This window comes from Tachypleus tridentatus, chromosome 13, assembly GCF_004210375.1.
Source record: "Tachypleus tridentatus isolate NWPU-2018 chromosome 13, ASM421037v1, whole genome shotgun sequence".
Taxonomy (NCBI): Eukaryota; Metazoa; Arthropoda; class Merostomata; order Xiphosura; family Limulidae; genus Tachypleus; species Tachypleus tridentatus.
In genome coordinates this window covers 252,321,919-252,346,010 of record NC_134837.1, presented here as the reverse complement: position 1 = coordinate 252,346,010, position 24,092 = coordinate 252,321,919, and the positions used below count along the sequence as shown (strand labels likewise).

Genomic DNA, 24,092 nt, shown 5'->3' with positions numbered 1-24,092 from the left:
CCAAAAATATTATTGAACACATTTAAAAATTTGAAGTCATTTTTGTATTAACATTAAAATATTTACCAACATGTACACATAGGTTTAACAACACTGAAAAAATCAGATTGCAGCATGTAAAGTTATATTGTGATGTTAAAGTTATGTTAACAAATAAATTGTGTTCATGAACATTTCTTTTCACAAAATGTTAAGTTTTACTGATGTAAGTTAAACTTATGAAAAAGAATGTCCTTTTTTGAGATTAATGTACAATCAGAAAAACATGTTTAATTTTCAAGTGTCAGTTTTCAATGACTTGATTTTCTACTTATATTATGTATAACAGTTATAATAAAAAATTATATAAATATTGTAAAAACAGTATGTTTGTTTAGGAAGTTAAGTTTTAGTTGTATATAATATTAGTGCAGGTGTATATAGTCAAACATTTTATCAGTTATGGAACTGTGTCTTTTGTATGTATAGGAAATTAAAATCTTCTGTCTTTATGCAGTGTCCTCATGTTTATACTTATGATTGTCTTGGTTTGCTGTGATAAAGTCAGAAGGACCTCTCCTACTAATATATTCATACTAATAGCATTTGTAAGTATGATCAAATGTTTATTCCTATAGGATACCTCTTCCTGTATTAGCCTAATTAATTCATTAAGATTGTATCTATGTCCTATAAATAAGTCTGTGATAAATATATCTGAAAAATGCTTGTTTCCTTGCACAAACACATAAACATCTATGAAATGAAAAGTTTTACGTTGCATATTTCTTGCAAACTGTGGTGTTTGTCTAAGCACTCGGCAATCTGTCTGCCTGCACAGCTTTTCAAACAGACATGAATAATGTTGAGGCCAAATTTTATTTTACAAGCAGGATATTCTACATTAAATTGTCAGAAATTAATCACACTGTCATTCATATTTCAAAATGTGATGTAAAGAATAAAACGATTTACCATATGTTACTGTTGAGTGGCTCTTAGCATGACTGAAATGCTCAACAATTACTTTTCACAATGGTCAGTAAAAGTAGCTCAGAGCTTTGAATCTGAGTGAAACCAAGAGTACAACACAGTTATTCTTTTTAAAGTCCATGAAGTAATTTAAATTAGTAGTTTAAATTAAACTTTTCCCATTACTTGGGACAGGTACTTTTGCTTGGGTGTGTGTATGTGTATATATATACATATATATATAATTATTACTTTCCAAATTCAACATAAGTGTCTCATTGAATCTGTAGGGATCCTTCGACCACTATTTTTCTGTATATTAATTTGATAAGTGGTTGAGTAAATTAAACTTCCACGTTTAGATGCACATATCTGGTGAATACTCATTTCTGTTGGAAAACCAGAAATACAGTAATAAAGAATGAAACACTATACACTATGATTAGTGATATTTAATTTATTACCTATGCTGTAGAGTTGCTTCTGTGGTATTAGAACAAAATAAAAACTTCTTTTGATATTGGGACAGGAGTAGCCTAGTGGTTAGTAGAATTTACTTATTGATTAATTATTATCATTAATTGATTATTATCACTAGATACTTGAATGGTTGTAATACTGATAAATAGTTATTATTGGAAACTCTAATTTGATTAGCTCATTATTTGATTCTAATGTATGACATTAATTTTTACAATTGATGCTCCTAGATAATGAAGTTTAGAGGTTAGTTGGATTGTATTCCACACTTTGGTACCTTAGATATGTTTTAAAAGTGATAATTAAATCCCATTCTTCATTTAAAGTAGTCCAAAATTTGGCAGCAGGTCTGTTGACTAGCTGCATTCCTTCTAGTTTATCTGCTCCAAATTAAGGACAAGAAATGCAAATAGCCCTTGTGTCAATACAGAAAGCAAACCTTTCAGTATCTGTTACAATCAGCTCTTAATTAGCCTATAATGGAGTTTTTTGAATGGTCATGTTAATTCTGAGTTACTCATTTGAGCTGTTAGAATTTCATTCTTAATTAACTGTCAGGATATTCACACATGTTCGTGTTACAACTCACCTCAGTTATCCATTCAGACGTGATATTTGCATTTGGCTGCAAAACAATTGAACGTGGAAAAGAACCCAGTAAAGGGAAATAAGGCAGAAATAACTGTTACAGGTTGCTCTCGACTTTACAGACATAAGAGCCAGATCCACATTTGATTGATGCCTTTGCTATGTACAATCACTACACCTGAGTATACTATAAAATGATATAAACATTAACACACACCACATACATGTCAAACATTGTGTAGGTGCGAACAGAACAGTAACATCTATTATCAAGTCAGTCATCAAAAACATTTTTTATTGCTTTTTTCATTGTAAAATTATTGTTTAATGACACTTGATTAAATTATGAATTAAAACACTGCAGTTGTGGGAGTGTGGTAGTTGCCATGGCTGTACAAATAGTTCAGAGTATAGGTACCAATGAATAGCTACTGTGTTCAGGAAGTCATGTCAAATATTTTATCAAACGTTAATATACAGTTCACAAGAAATATGTATATTTATTTCAAGTACATGTTTAAGTATTTTTTATTATCTTTCTTGTTTTTATATTAGTCTTGACTGTAATATTTCTTTAAAAATATTATAATAAACAACTTTGTTTTGTAATTTACTTTAATGTTAATAAAGTTTCCAACAATATTTGATATATTCTTAAAATTACTCCTTGATTATTACTTGCTAAGATTTAATTGTTTAATTTATCAAAATAGATCAAGTCTGTTTGATCAGTACAGCAGGAAAAGAGCAGGTTGTCAGTATAAACCTGATTACCTTTGTCAACCAAATATAATGTATTATTTAATCTTCAGTAGTAAGATGTAATTCTTTTTGTAGCTTCTCCTCAGTACACATTTTTCCTTGCAGTGAGAATAATAGTATTTGTACAGTACTGACAATTATAACAATGAAAAGGCAGAGTTTCAGAATATAAATTTGCTAAATTAACCCTAGCTTTTGTATATTAAATCATGTACAGGTTATTCCTGAAAGTTCAAAAGTGAAATTAATACAAATTTATTTTTCTAGACAAAATACTAAAGAGTTTGTAGTATGTGATTTCTCTGATACATGGAGTGCAGAAGTTAATATTGTATGGGTAGTGAATATGAACATTTTACTTCTTAGTTGAGGAGAGGAAACTGATCATGCAAAGATACACCAGAAATCTTTAATAAATGTATATAATAATTAAAAGTAATAACTCAGGGAAACTCTTCAATTGCTTTAAAGACCACATTTACACACATAAAATGTTTAAGTTATACTAAATTTGTTTAAATAAGTTTACAAGTTCCTTGCTTTGTTGGTGGAATTCTTGTTAACCTTTGTTAACATTTTTTTCATTACAGACTGTCCTAGAATCTTTCTTGTTGGGATTTGCAGCAGGGTAGGTTACAGACAACTGTTATTTGATGTGTCAGAAATTGTACTTTTGTAGTAAACTTTCTAGTGAAATCACATATACAGCAGTTTTATATTTTCTTATTAAGCATTCTAATAAACATAGATTAACTCTTTTGAAGTTCAACAAACTTGGTAATGAAAGGTTAAGGTTGATTTAAATTTTTTACTGTTATGTTGCAGAGTTGTGTGCAATATTTGGGAACCTTTTCTCATTCAGAATTTGTGGAACTGTCAGTTGAGGGTGTGGTGTTTTTGCAGAACATGCATTTCCTAGAAAGCTACATTCACATCAGGAAACATGTACATAGACTCTTTAAATATTAATTTCACCATCTTAAAATTTTAGATTATTGTTACACCTAACAAGAATGTATTTATGGCATTTAATTTCTAGATGGTATTTTGTATACATTTTGTATGTGTTGTGGACATTGTGTCTGATGCTGGTGTTTGGGTATAGTGCTCATGAAACCCTGGCGTTGCTGCAGTGTTCTTGCTTGACATTGTAGTGCATCCCCTCGTAGAGCTCCATGGTGGGTGGGGTCAGTGGGCACCAAAATTTTCTCTTTTCCTATGGATTCTCCAAATAAAAATTTAAATAAAATAGTGAAAAAACAGTCAATAGGTAAATGACCATGTCTTGAAGACTCTGATCAGCAATCTGCAACATCTGTACCACCAGTTGTACCTCATTTTCTCATCCTACATTCTCTTCCAGAGAAACCTTTAGGGCAAATGTCCCCCTTTTTTATTCAGAAGAGACTGGAGGGATTTGCTGGCTCTCCAAAGTCAGTAAAGAAGCTTTGATCTGAAGACATTGTTTGAAACATCCACATCTCAACACAGTGAACTCTTGAATTCAAAGGCAATTAGGGATATACCTATTAAGGTTACACCTCATGCTACTTTGAATTCATCATGAGGAGTTATAGTTGAGAGGGATTTGAAGAACGTCCCCAAGTCAGAGATTGTCGCTGGTTTCTCCACTCAAGGAGTTTCTGCAGTGAGGCGCATCTCCACTCGCAAAGATGGAGTTACGTTGCTGACAAATATCCTCATTTTGACATTTACATCACCACGTGCACTTGCCACCATCAAGGCAGGGTATGGCCTACATTCCAAACCCTTTCCAATGTTTCCAGTGTCGGAGCTTCGGCCACTCAAAGATGTCATGTTGTGGTTCCCTGACATGTGCTCATTGTGGTGGTAAGGACCACAATGCCTATGAGTGTGACATGGACCCACATTGTGTCAACTGCAATGGTTCTCACCCTTCCTACTTCCGTTCTTGTCCTAAATGGTTGGAGGAAAAAGAGGTGCAGTTTTTTGAAAACGACTCTTAACATTACTTATCCTGAGGCTCGGAAATAGTTGTCCACCACTTCATCTCGGACATATGCTGCTGCACTTCATTCCACAACTACAGTGAGGGTGCAGACAGATCTCTTTGTGCCTCCAAGAGAATTATTCTCAAAACAAATGAAAAGCCTTTTGACCTTCATGGTTAAAAAATTTGATGAATCAACTTCTACACCCATTTCTGTTCCTCCCATACATTCCAACAAATCTCAAGATTCACATCCTTTGATTCCAGGTACAGGCATTTCTTCAGATATGTCTTTTTTTCCCACCTCAAGATGTAAAACAACAATACGTTTGTGTCCTTAGTCACTGGAATCCCCTTCCAACCACAAAGACCTGCCCAATCGACCCAGGACAGGATCCATGGAGGTTGATAGACCTCCCACGAATAAGGACAGTTAGGAAAAATGACTTGGTCATAAACAGAAGGGTTCTCCAGCCAGTTCGCCTACACGTCATTAAAAATGGCCGCCTTGATACAATGGAACTGTCAAGGTTTATGTATCGGTGAAGTTTCGCTGCTTGTGGTCCCTGAGACCAAGTTCTTGGGGCTTATCTTTGACCGTAAGCTGACCTTTATACCACACATTAAACTGCTACAGGTCAAATGTACAAAAGCACTGAACATCCTCCATGTCATCTCTACCACCAGTTGGGGAGCGGATCGATGTTCGATGTTAAAGGTATATCGTGCTCTTATTCGATCAAAACTCAACTATGGATCACTGATCTATGGTTCTGCCAGACCCTCGGCAGATGCTGGATCACATTCATCATCAAGAACTTCGACTATGCACTGGGGCTTTCCACACCTCCCCAGTTCACAGCTTATATGTAGAATCTCATGAACCTTCTTTGTACCTTCGCCATTTGCAACTGTCTTTACTATATTTTTCGAAACTTCATTTCTTACCCGAAGCATCCCACCTGGGGTTGTGTTTTCCTTCCTTGATGGGCCAAACTTTTTCAGAACAGATGATCTGTTATTGCTCCCTTTGGCTTTCACATCCAGGCGCAGTTGGATGAATTTGGTCTGTCCTTGGATAACATTGCAGAATCCACTGGTCAGCCCATCCCACCATGGCTTATTACAGTCCCCAAATGTGACCTTTTTTAAGTCATCTGAGAAAAGCAGATACTTTCGATTGGAAGTACTGTCTTTTATTTACTGAACATCTTTCAAACAATCCATTCCAATTTATACTGATGGTTCCAAATCAGGTGACTGTGTGGGCTCTGCCATGGTTTGTTGTGGTTTGGTGGTTGCGTGCAGAATCCCCTCTACAGCTTCTGTGTTCACTATTGAACTGTATTGCCACTTCTTTTGCCCTGAATCATATTGAAGCTAAGCATTACTCCAACTGCACTATTTATACTGACTTGCTTAGATCTCTACTGGCCCTGGAATTGCTTCACATTGGTTCACACCCTGTTCTCGCTGATATTCAAAACCAAATGCACCATTTCTCATTAGCATCTACTTCTATTCAGTTTTTCTGGATACCAGGCCACGTTGGTATTCATGGGAATGAGCTTGCAGACACTGCAGCTAAATCTATCTGCTCTGGCACTATCACCACTGTGCATAATCCATACATGGACTATAGTCCTGTATTCAAGGCTCAGCTCCGTATCAGCTGGCAGTCGACTTGGAGTGAGCAACGCAAAAACAAGCTTTTCCAAATAAAACCCTATATTGGACTTTGGCCAGCTTGCTTTTGTAAGGTTCAGAAGGAGGAAGTTGTTCTAACTAGACAACGCATTGGTCAGTTTTTTAACTCATCGTTTTCTTTTATCTGGAACTGATGCACCAGTGTGTAGTTTGTGTGACACTCGGATCACTGTAAGCCACATTTTACTTTCTTGCCATCATTATGACTCTCAATGATGGCATCATTTTAACACTGTGCGGACCCAAGCTTTGTCCATAACATTACAGTGTCATTGGTGAGAGTGACACTTGATAAAGTTTTTAGTTTTTTAAAGGCCATTAATATTTTTAATGTCATATAGGTGTTTCAAATTTTTCCAGAAACCTTTTTTAATGTGGTTCCCTTTTAAGAATCACAATCTCTCTAGTTCGATTTCAAAAGCAAAAAATGGCTGTAACATTAAATAACTCGACACCAGGACTGGAAAAGCCAACTTCAGGTGACTGACGGTGGTTCTTGTACTTACCTGTTAGTCCTCCTGGCAGGTTATGATAATTACCATTATGCTACAGAAAGTTTTTTACAACTTCTCTTACTGTGGTTTCTCTCTTAACATTGTAGACTAGATGTCAACATTGGTTTTATGCTATTTATGTTTTTCAATGCTGTTATGTTTTACCTTCATTTCTTTTATGAATTTGACTACATTTACTTTATTTTTATTTTTTTACTGGACGTTTGGCACAGATATCCTAGCTGCATTATGCCATAAAACACTAAATCAACCAACCAAATAAAGGGAATGCTTCATTCAGAACATATTGTCTGAGTCATGTGAAATTCTCTCTGAACTTTAGTCACCATAGATAGCCAATTTGGAAGTTAAAGTTTGTCTAATGTAACATTTTGTACAGATCTTATAGAATATGCTTTATTCATTATTGAAGTTTGTTCTTCCTATAAAGCTTTATGTTTAATTAATATTTTTAGTTTATATATTTTAGCAATTTTTGATTAAACAGCAATTTTGAGAATCTCTTTTATTGTGGTGCTTAATTTTCTTATATTTTGGCCAATCATAGTTTGGAATAGAGCAACAGTAGTTTCATTACACATCAAAAGAGATGGATTAAACTAAAAGAAGGTTGGAAGTTTTGTAACACAAAGACAAGTTGAAAAATGAACATAAATTTTATTTTGTTGATAAACAAGCAGCCAAACAATTTAAATTGACAACATTTTTACAAGAAAATAATCCAGAAACACTTTTGTTTACTAGCATAAAGAAGTGATTGAATTTTAAAACAGATTAAATAGAAAATCTAATATCAGGTTACTATTTGTTATGAAAATGAGGGACAATATTTATCCGTTAAAAAGCATGTAAATTCAACCCCATAGTTAATTTTCTATTATATCAGGTTTTGTAAGTATTTACTATAATTAAGTTATTGTAATAAGGGTTAATATTTATACCTGAAAAACACTAATATTTTAATTATATTATGTTAGAACTTTTACTTTTAATAATTATATTAAAAATTTAACAGCAAGAAATTGCAGAAAGGGTGGGTAACTGTTTTAGTTGCTTCTCAGATGCTGTTGGTTATATAAAGATAACTTGTTTTTGGTTTAAAGCATGATTGTTTAAAACCAAAATCTTCAAAATAATTGGTAAATTTTACTTGTAATTTTGAAAATATTTTAAACTTTATGTATCCAAAGTATTTTTATAATATGATTTGAAACAGTGCTGATTGTAAATTAGAGGTGATAATATTTCATGTACCAGCCAACAGATTTAATCCAATGAATGTTGGTATAATGTGCTTAAATCCTATAATTTTGACCTGCAGTTACTACTGGTTAATACACAGTAATTGTGCATCAAAACAAAGTATGTGAACTGATCTGCAGAAATAAATAACTATCTTATTGAATATTGGAAAAATTATGAACATAAAAAATTAACAACTTTTTATTTCAGCACATCTTTAATTCATCAGTTTGTACTTTCTTATTAGTTAATACTAAATAAGATTGAATTGGTATAGCTGGGTGGAGAAAAGTATAGGACTTGAAAAATATGTTTTCACTCAATGTTTTTAAGCTAATTCATTTTCTGTATATTTGATAAAGAAAACATATAAATAGCTCTTATTTGATAGTTCAGTTGGTTCTAATCTTTTATTTGTTGGTGTTTTGTTTTCACTAAGAGAGATACAAGTTACCAACTAATAAAAATACAAACAGGATACCATCATATACTGAATGATTACTGTTGTTTAGACTGCTTTCTTTATAGTTAAAGTATTTAAAATATTGAAAATATTTTTTTTTTAACTGTTATGTCTGCTTGTCTAAAACATAGCTAGGCTTTTTTGTCACCTTTGATATCATATAAGAAAGGAAAATCATTTCTTATTGGTCTGTTTCTTTATGAAAAGCATGCACATATTTTATATCCTATTAGCTGATTATGAATTTCTGACTCATAATCTGACTTGTTGTTTACTTCTTATTTTCAGTAAAATATTTTGAACAATTATCATGAACATAAACTTTAAATTACTTGATAATTGACTGTTTTTGTTCTATATCAGGGGTTATAAAGCTGATGAAGTGGTCATGGCTGTTGGTATTTGTGCAGTAAGTAAAAATTCATGTTACCATAATTTGATGATTTTTATTTCTAAGGTGGCCATACTGTTGCTATCCTACATGTATTTAGTTATATTTTTGATAACCTATGTTTGACATAATTTAGCTTCATAAACTGCAGAATTTTGTATACTAAGATACTTTTCAGTCTAAAAGTACCTAAAACAGATAACATTTTACCTAATTATTTTAAAGATCTTTGTATGTGTGAATTAATACTAATTTTAGGTAACATGTTTCATGTCAGAATAAATATACTATCTCTATTTAATTCATTGCCAATCAGTTTACTTTACATGTAAGTAACCTCTACAAAACTCAACAGGAAAGAGTGATACACTTTAAAGTATTATAAGTACAAAACTTAAATGGCCTGGCATGGCCAGGTGGTTAAGGCACTTGACTCATATTCCGAGGGTCACGAGTTCAAATCCCTGTCACACCAAATATGCTTGCCCTTTCAACTGTGGGGGCATTATAATGTGATGGTCAATCCCACTATTCATTAGTAAAAGAGTTGGCAATGGGTGGTGATGACTAGCTACCTTCCCTCTAGTCTTACACTGCTAAATTAGGGACAGCGAGCACACATAGTCGTAGCGTAGTTTTGCACAAAATTCCAAACCAAACAAACAAAACTTACAAGTATTATAGAAAGTTTAGTACTATTAAATTCCTGTTAAATTGTAAAAGCTAATTAATACTCACTTAAGTCATCTCTTTATTATTGATATTTATTAATTATATTGTTTTCCCACCATAGGTAGTATCTCTGGGTTTGACTATTTTTGCTTTCCAAACAAAGGTTGGTAAATGCTTTTCTTTATTATTTTAGTGTGTTATGAAATTGGTGTGTGTTTTAATTTATGTAGCTCAAGTATTGGTTAAGAAAGGAAAGACTTGATTTTGTCTTTAAAATATCCTTGTGCTGTCAATAATTTTGTATATAAAACATGGGCCCTAAGATTTAAACCAGTTCTAGGAGCGAGATACGTAGTTTCTATGGAATTCTTACTTCATTATAGTGAGAATACATGAAATACTATTTCAATAAATTTAATATATTATTTTCTGTGACCCACTGAAGTATTGTATATAGGAGTTTCTTTTTACATGCAAGCTGGGATGAGCTCCATCTGTTTTCAACATTATATATATTAAGACACAAGGAAACTGTAATCAAGTGTGTTAGAAGTTTTGTGTGTGTTTACATGTAATAAATTGTTACTTGTAATTTTTGCAGTGGGATTTTACCATGTGTGGTGGTTTCCTTTTTGTGGCAGTCTTGATCCTTTTTGTCTTTGGCTTTATCTGTATCTTCATTCCAGGACGTGTGAGTTAAGCTTTTAGTATTTTATATAAAAAACGTTTAGCATAGTTAATTGCTATTTTACTGAAAAATTTAATGTGCTAATTATTTAAATACTTAGTATGCTGTGGTATGTTATGTTTAATGTTTGATATGCTTTTGATTAAATAAATATTACAGATTTGTAAAAAAAAATTTTTTAATCTTATATCTTACCTTTTTTAACAGCTCAGTTCTGAATATTTATTTTTTGTTGTACTACTGTTTTTTAATACATGTTCCTAAACTCACAACATACTTGCTACTTTCAACACTAACAGATTTTCTGGGGGGCACATAGTGTTCCACATTAGCAGTATGTCAAGTCCATGACCTGTTTTAATTCCTGTAATCCATTCTTTTGGATAAGGGATGCCACTGACCCAGTAATGTAAATCCATTGTGATGTTTTAAGCATAATGAAATTCTGAAAACGAGATTTTAGTTTTAGTTCAACTTTGTTTCTTCTCACTACTGGTGTTTGTACTTGTTTTATTCCACTTTAGTTAACCTCGAGTAAGTACGTTATAAAATGTTTGGCAATCCTCATTAGCTGGTTAACAGTGTTACTGCTGTATTGCTGTCTGCTGACAACTGGGGCGCTGACTGCTCCACCTCAAATGATAGTTTGTTATTTTACTTCTAAAATTAAAACAAAACTAACCTCTAACAGTGAGTTTATGTTAGTGAAATTTACAGTTTGTTTAAAATCAGCCTGAGGAAAAAAGCAAAAATAATAATAATAACTGCTTTGATTTCTTGTAACTAAGCAGACTTCTTCAATAGCAACTGTAGGTTAAGAATCACAGTTTTAATCCCTGATGATACCTAAATGACATGCTAAAGTAAGGCATTGATAATGTGTGCTAAATGACATGCTAAAGTAAGGCATTGATAGTGTGTGCTAAATGACATGCTAAAGTAAGGCATTGATAGTGTGTGCTAAATGACATGCTAAAGTAAGGCATTGATAGTGTGCATTATTGAGGTCATTCCTGTATCCATAGTAATGTCTAATAACATTTTGAATGTATCTAAGGAGAATCATAAACAATAAGTTTTGTAACATTTGAAGAACATTAGTCTAATTTCTTTTAAAAAGATGGAGGACTTCCTTCCTTTAACAAGATACAAAAAATTTGAAAGCAAGAAAGTTTTATCACCTGTGGTTCCCCTTCTGGAGAAGGGGCCACTCTCAAAGAGCTTCTTTACTTATTACTTGTTTTTATTTAGCTGATGTAATTATTATTTATTGATGTGTAATATTGTTTCACACATAATGATTGTTTTTATGTTGATATAATTAAATATTTTGATACCATATTGAAAAGGATATGATGAAAAATCTCTTTCTGGTTTGTAAATTATCACATACTTTTGAAATATCAGTCACTGAAAAACAAAATATTATCTAATCCTAGTCACCTGATTTGTTTAATAACACTATGTAATGAGATACTTTTTCTTGTTCCTGACAGAAAGTGTTATTTCCCAATTACTTATGTCTAAAGTAAATGGAAAAGACCTACTTTTCTATCAGACTTTTTGCTTTTGTGACCTGGGAGTGTATAACGAATACGTGATGGGACACTATATTTGGGGGCTGATACATGAAATTGATTTACATTACGGTCAAAGTCTCAAAAAATTACTCACTTCTAAACATTTTTGTGTAACTTTAGTATAAATACATGTAAATCTTGATTCATATATTGTTTTATTCAGACCATATGTAAATGAAAATTTGTAAATTTGACTGTTTTTACATAGAAAATAGGTTAATTTCTAAATTTCATTATCCAGATCACAAAAGCAAAGTTTGAAGGGAATAATGTCCATTTTCTGTACTTTTACAACATAAGTAATTAAGAAATAACACATACTATCCAGTAACACAGTTTGTGTTACATAGTGTTATTTAATGGAAATCTGTTACTTTTCTACTTTTTTTTAGTTAAGCTTAAAATGAAAACTAACAGACGTTCATTCAGAATAACCTAAACTAAGTAAATATTGTCATGCATGATATGAATAAGTTTGCTCATCTTGGGTAGTTTTATTATTCAAATTCTATGTATTAAGCTAACAAATAGTTCTGAATCAGTCAATTTTTGATCAATCTGAGATCCACCAAGAACCATATTGGTTATTCAGAATTTAAATTGTACTTTGTGAAGTATTTGGTAGAGAATGCACATTAAATTATACAATTATTCTGTTCTGAACCTATTTTGAATAGGAGACATATTCATAAGAATGTTATCTTTTGTTATAGTTTATAAACAAAATCTTTTATTGACTGATTTATCCTCCAAATTTACTAATCACAAACTAGATTTGAACATAAATTCCAGTGGTAACTTGAGCAGCTGAAAAAACTAAATGTTTTAGTAGCAGTTTTTACTTCATAAAATAAAGTAATTTTAAAAATTATTAAAACTTAATGATTAACTGCCAAGACCTAACTATCTATTTAAAATACTGGTTACCTTGGATTTTCCTTCTGGTTCAAATATGGTACTGTGTTCTATGATTTAACGTGTAATTTACTGTCATACATAAGTCATTATTTTTCAACCTTGCAGGTTGTCAGTCTTGTTTATGCATCGCTTGGAGCTCTAATTTTCTCACTAGTAAGTGCACAAAACATTTAATACCTATTTTAATATGCTTTCAAGTATATATTTCTCTTCCTCTTTGCATTATATTCTTATACACCCTTATGTTTCATTTAGAGGGAATGTATAAACATTTGTGTGTGAAAAGGTAAACCTGATTTACATGAATGTTATATTTATATCTAAGGTAGGTGTGCACGCAATGAAATATCATTACCGAACAGGTCATGTGTACTTAGCTGACTGTACATTTCTAGCTTTCTCTCTTTGAAATTCTAGCTGTAATTAAAGTGCTTGAAAAATACATTCTTAGTGAGGACCAACTTGTTAACCCAGTGTTACATTCCTGTTGAGCAACCCAAGAGCCTTTTTGTGAATCAGAATGGTTTGTTTGATGTTTTATAATAATTCTGTGAATCAGCTGGGTATCGACATTCTACAATGAGTGAAGAATGAGTGAAATATTGTTCATTGTTTAAAATTTAGTTCTTTTTTCCTCCATTTGCTGTTACTGTATTAACCCTATCACCACCAGTATCCTTTGCTGCACACAACACAAAGTCTTGTTGCCTTACATTCAGAGTTTTATTAAATTGTTTTTGTTCATATTATACCTCTTAGAACAGCATAAAATATTAGCTAATAATCCATATTTTAATAGTATGCAAGTTTTAAGTTCTTAATTCTACAAAGCAATATTTTTAAAAATCCTGAATTTCCCCAAGTGTGACACATTTTCTCTAAGCATGTCATCATCTCTATTTTATCCACCACATCTAGAAAAAGTAGAGATTAAACATGAATTACTCTACAAAATTATCATTTCACAGACAATCCACATTCATTATAGTCTTCAACTTTGGTTTTAGTGCTGTTGAATAGAAAATCAGACCCCTCATGCCTGGCCCACGTGACAGTCTCTTTTTCATAATTCATTAACAGTTACCTTACATTTAATTATATATTACCTATAATCAGTAAAAATTCAACATTTAAATCTATTTTACGTATTGTATAAAGTTATGTTCTTAATGGTTAAATCTCAGTTTCGCTTAGAGTACCAACATCAATCCCATGGAAAAGTTAATGACTAGCTTGGGTGAGGTTGTTATGACTCTTATTGCAGAGCTAGAAAGCCAGAAAAGTTTTGAGAAGTAATAAAATATGTCTATTTTATGCATGTTATTTGTTTATATTGTTTGGTGCATTATTTAATTGAATAAAAATTAAGTGCAATACTTTGAGTTATATGAAAAAAACAGTATTAACTCCATTCAACATTGAAGAACAACAACAAATATTTGATAAGTATTTTATTTCCTCTTTTTCCATATTTCTTTATATATAATTTTAAAAGTAAAATGTAAAAATAGGGATATTTTTAGGTTAGTTAAGATCAGATCAAGTAAAATTGATGATGATATATAATAAAACGGTTTCACGAGTCACACATGAGCTGCTTGTACTAGTTGTAGTAGTTCATGGGTAATGTAATTTGATAGCATAACATGAGCTACATGTGCTCCGAGTGATTTACAACTTGTAATATTGCAGACAGTAGTCAAACATGGTTCAAAGGACAATAAAACAAAATTTTAATAATAGGTAGATGTATGTTGTTACAAACTTAGAGGTACTTGGGATAAACAGAGGTGGTTTTGTATTCCAATTTGAAGTCATTCTAGAAAGAAAAAAGGATAGTTTAAATTTATTTCGTTTTTGTGAATTTTCGGTAGTTAAGAATTTGGTAATATTGACTGATTTTTGAGATAGGGTGAAGAAAATAAGAGATAAACTATCAAGAAGGTTTTCTGAAATAAAATGCTTAAAGTGCACTTAGGAAATATTAAGGATTGCACGAGGCAAATTTAAGATTTTTTGGATGAGAGAAAGTATTTTTAATTTTAACCTAAAAATTACTTTGTACGTGGACCATTCAAAACAAATACTCAATATGTTCATGGACAGATCTTTATTTTATTAAAAATATTTAAAAATATGATATTTTGTATGCTAACAACATATAATATTTTCTGAAACACTGCCAAAGTTTGTAAAGATATATACACAAAATAAAAAATTATAAATATTAAATCTAAATGTTAGACTTTAAACAAGTACAAAGAGATCAGACAGTTGGTCACATATACCAAGCCTGTATGTGATTCTTTAAGAACACAGAATCTAAGTAACTCATTTGATAATATTTTCAGTTTGAATTATAGCATTGTATGAAATTAACTTATGAAATACTTAGCATCTACCTTCTAAGTGAAATACAATGTAGGTTGTGAGGAAACATTATCAGTAAAAACCACTAACTGTTTATTTCATATTATGTATATGATTAGCATACATCTTTTTAACATGTTAGTAAGTGCAATAGTTCTGACTAGATGGATAGAAATGGTTGTTCTATCCTGCAAAATGTGCAGAAAGTTTTTATCTTGCAGCATTACCAAATTGTAAATGTAAGGCATGTGACCATAAATACCAACTTGTTGCTGTGTTGCATGATCATAGCAGTGAAACACAATATATAACTTGAAATTGACAAATTTATGTAATTTATAAGTAGTAAATTTGGAAAGGTTGCCAGAGCCTCACTATAAAGGATCAGTAGTAATGATGTATGTGCTGAGCATTGCTGTTATGGTCCACTGTTACACCCCAGTTTCATTTGTAAATTATTGTCTTTTCTCCAAAAGCAAAGATTATGAAATTGACTATTAAAGATGTAAATGTGCTATGGTAATATTTCTGTCACTAAAAATTGCCAGAAATTCTAAGTACATTTATTTGTCTCACAAAAAATTCTCATTATAGGACCACTATCAGTGTTGTGTGTTATATAAAAAAAATTATTTCTGAATCAAAGCTTATATTTCTTTGTCCATTTTTTTCTTAATCAAACTAATGCAGATAACTGAATAAAATGAATCACTAATTTCTCTTAATTGTTTGCAAAAACAATTGTGTTACTAGAATTATTTTCCTTATTGTGGTATCTTAGTTTTTGAATGACTAATAACAAACAGAAAATAGCTTCCCAGCTGCTAATTTGTGTGCACTTCATAACATCACACATCCATGCATTTTACAATTATTTTACAATATTTTTAATTTTATGCAATATGATATTGTAACTGTACTGTCTTTCAATCTGACTACAGTTAAATAGGACTATGATATCAAAAGTATTTTCAAGTAAAGTAAAATCTATGATAGAACAAGGAGTAATGTTTGTGTGTTTTGATCTTTTTGCTCCGTCTTTCTCTACAAAAATACCACTTTGTTTATAATAGTTCAAATTTCATCACATATGAGTATAACTGTATATAAAATATCTGTTAATGACGTTTATATGGTTTAATTTTTAGTACTTGGTGTACGACACACAGCTGATGATAGGTGGCAATCATAGGTACTCTATTTCTCCAGAAGAATACATCTTTGCAGCTCTGAACCTTTACCTTGACATCATCAACTTGTTCCTTTTCATTCTTCAGATCATCAGCTCTGCTAGAGATTAAGGATTACTCTCTACCAAAAAGTTGTTCTCTGACTGACAGCAAACCTATTTAAAAAACTTAGTTGGCAAGAAAAACTTTCAAAATTGTAACTGGAGGTTCAAAATATGTTTTTAGACTCTTTAAGAATAGTAATAAAAATTTAAATTTTGAATATTTGGTAAATGAAAAATATACTGAATGCATTTTAAAATTACCCAGAAATCTACTTTGACTATTACAAAAGCATATAGTTCTGTTTATGAGAAATAGTGTTTTACAAAAACTGGCATATTTGTGGTTACTTATTATCAGAACATATTTTGTGTACTTGTTACAATGGTTAATTGCACATGTGTTTTCTTCCTCCCAGATTAAACTAAAATTATTTTTTTTAGTATAACCTAGAAAAAAAATTAATTTTTATTGGTTTGATATTGGTATTTTTCTTGAGAGTTAAGCATTTTAAATAAAAGTGAAAGAATCTTGTGGATATTTGTGATGATAAAAGAACCCTTGTGAATATATAGCTTACCATATGTTTGTAAAATACTTAATAATTAACAGTTATTTAATAATTACAAAAACATTTCCAACCTGATATTTTTGTATTATGAGTTTTATTATGAAAATATATTTAGCTGTTACTAGATATAAAATGTAATTTTTACAATGGTTTTTGGTCTTTGAGGAAATAATTGAAATATTGTAACTTCATTTTTATATTTTTCAATAAATTTAAAATGGTATGTTTTTCAGTGTTTATTTAAAATTTATAAATATTGCAAATATTAAAATGTAATGAGCTACAAGTGATAATATTTATAATTCTCCATTGTTATGAGATATTGAAATTTTACTATTATATAAATTATGCAGTAATGCTACTATTAGTGTTATATTTTGATTATAATTAGAAACAATATGATGATGTGCTGAATTCTTTCTCTCCTTGACATTTTGTCTACAGGATATTAGCCTAGTTATTTAATTTCTACAAATCTTTAATATGCTTGTGATAGTTCTCATAAAACTTGTGTGCAAAATTTCAAGATGTCTAACTTGTGTAGCTTCACTGGAAAAACATTTTAATATCCCTAGTTTACTTATTTCTAAATTACAAGATATTTTTTGTACACCTACCTCTACAATATGAAACTTAATTTGTCTAAAGCAGTATTGATACACTACATTTAAGAATTGATTCACATAGGTTACAGTATAATAAATGTTTTCCTTATTTATCCAAAATTGATTGCTTTAATTGTCATTCTTTTCAAATATTTGATTTACTATTTTACAAAAGTTGAAAACAGTGTTACTCTTGTGAATGCAAAAAATTGTTGATGTTAAAATAATATTCTATTTTTATGGATTAAATCAGTATTATAAATAAAACAGTCAACAGTTTAATTAAAAATACTTGTATTGGAAAATACAATTTGAAATCTTAAGAAAGTAATTAAAGTAAAATTAAATATGGTTTAAATGTAATCTGTTCTATGTATCACTTAGTTCTGCTAACAATCAAAAATGCATCATGGCTTTTATTACTGATGAGATTACTATAAATTTAAAAAAAATAGGTTTCATAACAAACGTTTAATAATTTATTGATAATTAATGATCTTGATTTAATAGTTCATTTGAGAAAGATTAAACTTTGATAGATTTCAGTCTTTTGACAATACAAAAATAGCAATGAAGAAAAATATTTGTTTGTTATTGATTTTAAACATAAATCTTTAGATGATTTATATTTGCTTTGTTTAATGTTTTATTACAAAATTTCTATTAAAAACATACAACACATTGCTGTGGTTAAATAGGTTAAACCAATAACACTTATGCTTTACAATTATTTATAATTTGTTAAAAATTTAAACTTTGAAGATGTAATTTACCTTGTAACTGAAATAAATATTCTTGGATGAAAATTATGTTAGAAATAACTTAAATCTAATAGAATATGAAAATTTAATTAAATTTTGCAAAAATATTCTAAATATAGGACTTGCAAGGAAAATTATAAAAAGACTTTTTTTATAAATTCAATAATTAACATTCTGATAACTTTATTATTAAAATTACTAAAGAAAAGGAATTTTCATTGTTATCTTTTATGAATTTATGTTTTTACTATTAGAGCTTTAGAAAATAAGATTAATTCAATTAATTTGTATAATTATGATTATGATTTTTATATTTTCAGAAGAAAAATAATTCAAGGTGATTTAATTATATTTTGATGAACTAAATAGAAATTTTGGTTTTGTTCATACACAGTTTTATGCTTAGATGTTATTTTATATAAAATTAGATATGAATGAGTAACTTTAGAAAGACTAATAAACTTAGTTATTTTTTCTTATATTATGTCTAAATTGCATGAAAAGACAAAAAATAGATTTATTATAAGTAGTCTTTTTATACCTATTATTAAATATTACATTAAACAAAATCCTAATATAATATTTTAAAAGTAAAATTATTTTCCAATATTTTTGTGCTTACGATTTACAGTCTTTAGAAAACAATAGCTTTTTTTATTAAATCAGTTTAATTTTTTTATTTGTTTTAGATTATATTATTCCTAAGTTTCACTTTACTCAAGAACAGTTAAAAAAGTTATTCATTTTTCTATTTTTAATAATCATATTATAATGAATAAGTCTTATTTATAAACAGAACTGGATTACCCATAGGATCTAGATATTTTAGTAATTTAACTAATTTATTATTTTTACCAATAAAAATTAACTCTAAAAAAAGCCTTCTAGTGGCACAGTGGTTTGATTACAAACCTACAACTCTAGAAATCATGGTGGGCAGAACACATATAGCCCTTTATGTAGCTTTGTGCTTAATTTCAAACAAAATCTTTAAAAAAGAAATTTTCAAATTTTCAGCTCTGTAATGCATTATGTTGATTTAATTTTGATTAATAATTCACAAATTATTATTATTTTAACTTAAATTTATTCTACTGATCTAGAAATAGAAACAATTAATACTGATTATCAAGCACAGTATCTGGATTTGGATATACATTTTTTGACAGATCCAAATTTTTAATTTTGACAGAACATATTTTAATTTCAAAGTTTTTGGTTTACAGTTAGAAGTAGTCTTGTGCCTAATTGTTTTAAATATATTTTTTTCCAATCAAAAAGATATGCTTGAATTTGTAATAATAATTCATTCTTTAAACTTCTGGTTGATAATCTAAATTATAATATTTTTATTGTTGAGACATTAAAATAATAAAAATAAGAAACTATTGTGAAAGAAACATTTTCTAAAAGAAGGTTAATTCTTAGTCATGGAAATATGAAAATTCTGTTATAAATAAATTTTATTTTTATTAGGCTATATAATACAAGTTACTGGGCCTGAAAAGATTGCTTTCATGTAAAGGAATTTTATTTCTATTTTCCCATTGTGTATTTTGATTTTTTATAGAAATAATAGTTTATCAGTCTGGTACTGTTGGTGGAGTTTGTTTGTTTTTTTTTGTAGAGAAAGGATTGTTAAATATGAAACTGTATGAGAGAGAGAGAAATATAGTTCTTGATTATGTTTTCTTTTTAACTTGCTGTTTTATCTTTCCAACAACTGATGTGAACACTGGCAGGTAGTAGAATACAGGACATTGTGGATTTATGCACTTGTTCTCCTTTCTCCTTTTTTTAATTTTAAATGTTATTGTTTTTGTATATTAATATCAATTTTCATTTTTCTTCTGTACTACCTGACTATTTTGGTTTTTATTATGGGTGCTTATGACTGCAGATATCTTCCTTTAAAGCTGTATCATTTAGAGTTTCACATGTGATACAGCTTTTTAAGATTTTATAATGTCTATATTATGCACAGTTTTGGTTTACTAAGAAATAAAGTACTTTTTTAAATTTTCCTTTTAGCTCCTTACAGCTGAATTAGTCATATAGCCATTAATAAATTTATTAGAAATACCATATTATGGTGTTTCCTTATTTTTCTACCTTTAGTTAAATTGGGAAACTTGTTGAAATCTTCAGTTTAGTATTTGTGTGTATGAATACAATCTATTTAACCTTGATACAAATCTTATAATTAACTTGTTTATTGTTAGTTAATTGTACTTAAATTTTGACCTGAAAAGTTAAGCTCAGAAAAATAAGAATGGAAAAAGTATGTTTATGAAAAAGACATCTACCATTCAGAGTACAAGTACTGTACAAGTCACATGTATTAGTGATTTTCAGTTCTTGTCAGAAATCCTGTTTTAAAAACTGTATTGTAGTTAAAAATGAGATTGTCAGTGTTTAATGTTTATATATTGTGAAATATTTATTAATGTAAAAAAAATTAAAGTTGCTTTCTTCATCTGTAGTATAAGTAAACAATATAAATTGAATCATTAAATTGTCTTAAAAATGTTAACTAAAACATGTTTAACACATATAAATACCTTTACACTGAAATATACAACTGTAGTAATATTCATAATGGTAGTCGTATTGTGTTCATAAAGAAATAATGTATATAAGGATTTATTTAATATTCTAAAACCTTTTTTAATTATTATTATTATGATTATTACAATAGTTTTAGTGGTTATGTACTATAAGAAATTACTGACTTAATAATGGTAATGTTGTACATTCTCTATAATTTAGTGCACTTTATTTTACTATAAATGATTTTTGATCAGTAATAGGTGGATTATAATGACTGAGTTACTTAAGTTACAAAATATTTGACTTAGAACACAAATGTTATCAGTAGTGAATCCAGGTCTTATGTGCAACTTTTACAAGGTTTGATTCTATACTTTGAAATGTTTTAAAGGCTAGTCTCCAGTTTAGGTTTTTGAAATGTTTTGTAAGTTGCTCATTTTCTAATGAATGTTACATACCATACATTTTAACAAGATATCAATACTACCTGTTTGGTAAGAGTTAAAAATTCCTATTATAATGTGTCGGAAGACATCTAGCCATAAAAGAATTTGTAGCTGGCAACAGATGGAAAATCAAAAAGCAGGAATTTTTATGTAGAAATTTGGAGATTCTGTTATTTGTGGTAAATTTATGTGGAAATATACAGTCACCTTTATGTGTAACATAAATATAGGTTAGAAGTTCTAAAAATAAAGATGATATGAAGTTTATTGTTTTTTATTAATAATATGTGGTATGAAAATGTTTTGTGTAAGGTTTACATATTAATTTACTTCAGAATAAAGGATTTAGAGATATAATTAATATGCCATTTTATTTAGCTTTCTGGCTATTAGTATGAAATTGTATTTGTACTTGTTAAGAACTAGAAAGTAGATTATTTCAAATCTATTAGCATGCATTATAACTTTACGGGCGAGTAGTCCAAGGATGTAAATAGTAACTTTTTTTCACCAATGCATACAAATTGAATAGTGTAGCACTGATATTTGAATGAAGTTCTCTTTTGCATATAGATAAACCACGTAACGAGGGAAATTGCTGCAAAAATGAAAACCTTGCTTGTATTTACTTGTATGTTATGAAGTAGGTTTGGGTGTGCATTTCAAAATAAAATCTGATTTACGAGGCATTGTCTGTTTACGTGCTGTTAAACGTGGTTATAAACACCAGTAGTGTCACATGCACGAAGTTAATGAATTCTGGCTTCACTTTTAATCAAGATTATATACATCATGGAGTGTATAATTTTTAGAATAAGCTGCTTATTTTAATCTGAATAGGTTTAGTAGGATGCTGTGTATTGAACAAGGTATGTGAAATTATGGTAGTAATTTTCTCAGTTCACATGTCATATGGCTCTCTCTTAAGACTAAACTAAACTAAACTAACGTGGCAGGGGTTCAGTTTAGAGAGAGAGAAATCAGAGTTCTCTCTCCAACTGGGGTGTTCAGGAACTTTGTAGTTCCTCTTCGTCCCCTTTCGTGGATTGTTATTAAGATTAAGTGGTGTTTTTTTTATTATTATTATTTTAATAAATTAATTATCGTTATTATTCTTGACTTTTTGGGTGGAGGATGTCTCTCTAAATGTTTTGGGTGGAGGCAAAGGAAGCTGTGGAAAGAAAGGCCAGGACCTGTCCCGAAAGGAAGAAGTTTGGCAGATGTGAACATGAATATAATTCATTCAAATCCAGATCAAATCAAACGGCACGATTCAGGGTCTGGCAAAAGAGTTGCCTGGGCTGGGATCTAGAAATCCAATGCCTAAAGATTTTGATGTGGGGGGAAACGGGAGTGCCCCGAGAAAACCCACTTTCACACGACAGGCACCGAAAGTTTTGCCTGTCGTGTGCCCTGTACCTGAAAAAAAGGAATTCATGTTAATAACATGGATTTTATTTATTTATATTCTTTGTTGAGTGGATTGTGATTCTTGAAATATGTTGTAAGGTGATATGTATTTTGTTGGTGCACTTGATAATTTGTGTAGTGATGCCGTTAGTTTGTTTCTATTTTCTGCTTTTAGATAATATTTTCTGCTTTTAGTTGGTAAATTACTAATTTGGTGTAGATAATTTGTTGGTGTAAAAGATGGTAAACTGAATGCGGATTTTAATATTCTGTTTTGTTGCAGATTTTCTGGAGTGTGTTGTTTGACATTGTTACTTGACATCCGTACTATTAGTGGACGGATGTAAGCCTTGTATATTTGTATAGCATTTCGATTGTTTACCAGTTATAGTCTTTAGATATGAAATCCTTTTCTGATTGATGAGTGTATATTGTTTATGTGTTTTTCCATGTTAGTTTTGTGTCGAAAGTGACGCCAAGGAATGTGATGTTTTTGCTCATGTTAATGGTTGTGTTTCCAAGTGATAGTTTTATTTTTTCTAGATTTTTTCTTTGCTGCTTTAGTTTTCTATAGAAGGTGATTGCTTGTGTTTTTGTTGGATTTAACACGACCCTCCACTTGTTGCTCCATGTTGAGACGTTGTTTAGTGATTCTTGTACGCGAGACATGGCCATTACTGGGTTTCTGGAGGTGCTCCAGATTGCGATGTCGTCTGCGTATTGTGAATTGTGTGTGTATATTAGATTTGGAAAAGGTATGTCACTGACGAAAATTATGTATAGAAGTGGAGAGAGGACTGATCCTTGGGGCACTCCTGCCGTTATATTAAATAATTTGGATATGGTTTTATTGACTTTTACTTGTGCTGTTCTATTGTTTAAGAAATTTGAAATCCATTTGACTATCGTGGGATTTATTTGTAGGTGATTTAGTTTGTATATGATGGCGTTGTGCCAAACGCTGTCGAATGCTTTTTTGACATCTAGGAATACCCCGATGGTTGCTTGATTGTTGTTGTAAGCTTTGTAGATTGATTCGGTGAGTCGTGTGAGGTGATCTGTTGTTTGTCTATTTTTTCTGGAGGCATTTTGAGATTCTGGAAGGATGTTTGATTCGCAAAAATAAAGTAAGTAATCTATCTTAAGTAAATGCTCAAAAGTATTTAAATACTGGGAGAGCAAAATTTTTGAGTCATTGTAAGAATTCTCATTGTGTTG

At 30.1% G+C, this 24,092-nt stretch overlaps 1 protein-coding gene across 2 annotated transcripts in view; it reads left to right on the top strand.

Moving 5' to 3' along the window:
* Positions 1-22,150, top strand: part of LOC143239657 (protein lifeguard 1-like) — a 33,482-nt gene extending 11,332 nt beyond the window's left edge. The window contains exons 5-11 of one of the 2 annotated variants that reach the window (XM_076480985.1): positions 497-587; positions 3,372-3,409; positions 9,044-9,089; positions 9,865-9,906; positions 10,345-10,434; positions 13,035-13,082; positions 16,448-22,150. In XM_076480985.1, coding sequence (XP_076337100.1) covers positions 497-587; positions 3,372-3,409; positions 9,044-9,089; positions 9,865-9,906; positions 10,345-10,434; positions 13,035-13,082; positions 16,448-16,600 — 508 coding nt within the window. In that variant the 3' untranslated portion in view covers positions 16,601-22,150. The remainder of the gene's footprint in view (positions 1-496; positions 588-3,371; positions 3,410-9,043; positions 9,090-9,864; positions 9,907-10,344; positions 10,435-13,034; positions 13,083-16,447) is intronic. The other variant, XM_076480986.1, reaches the window with a different exon arrangement.
* Positions 22,151-24,092: the final 1,942 nt, after the last annotated feature.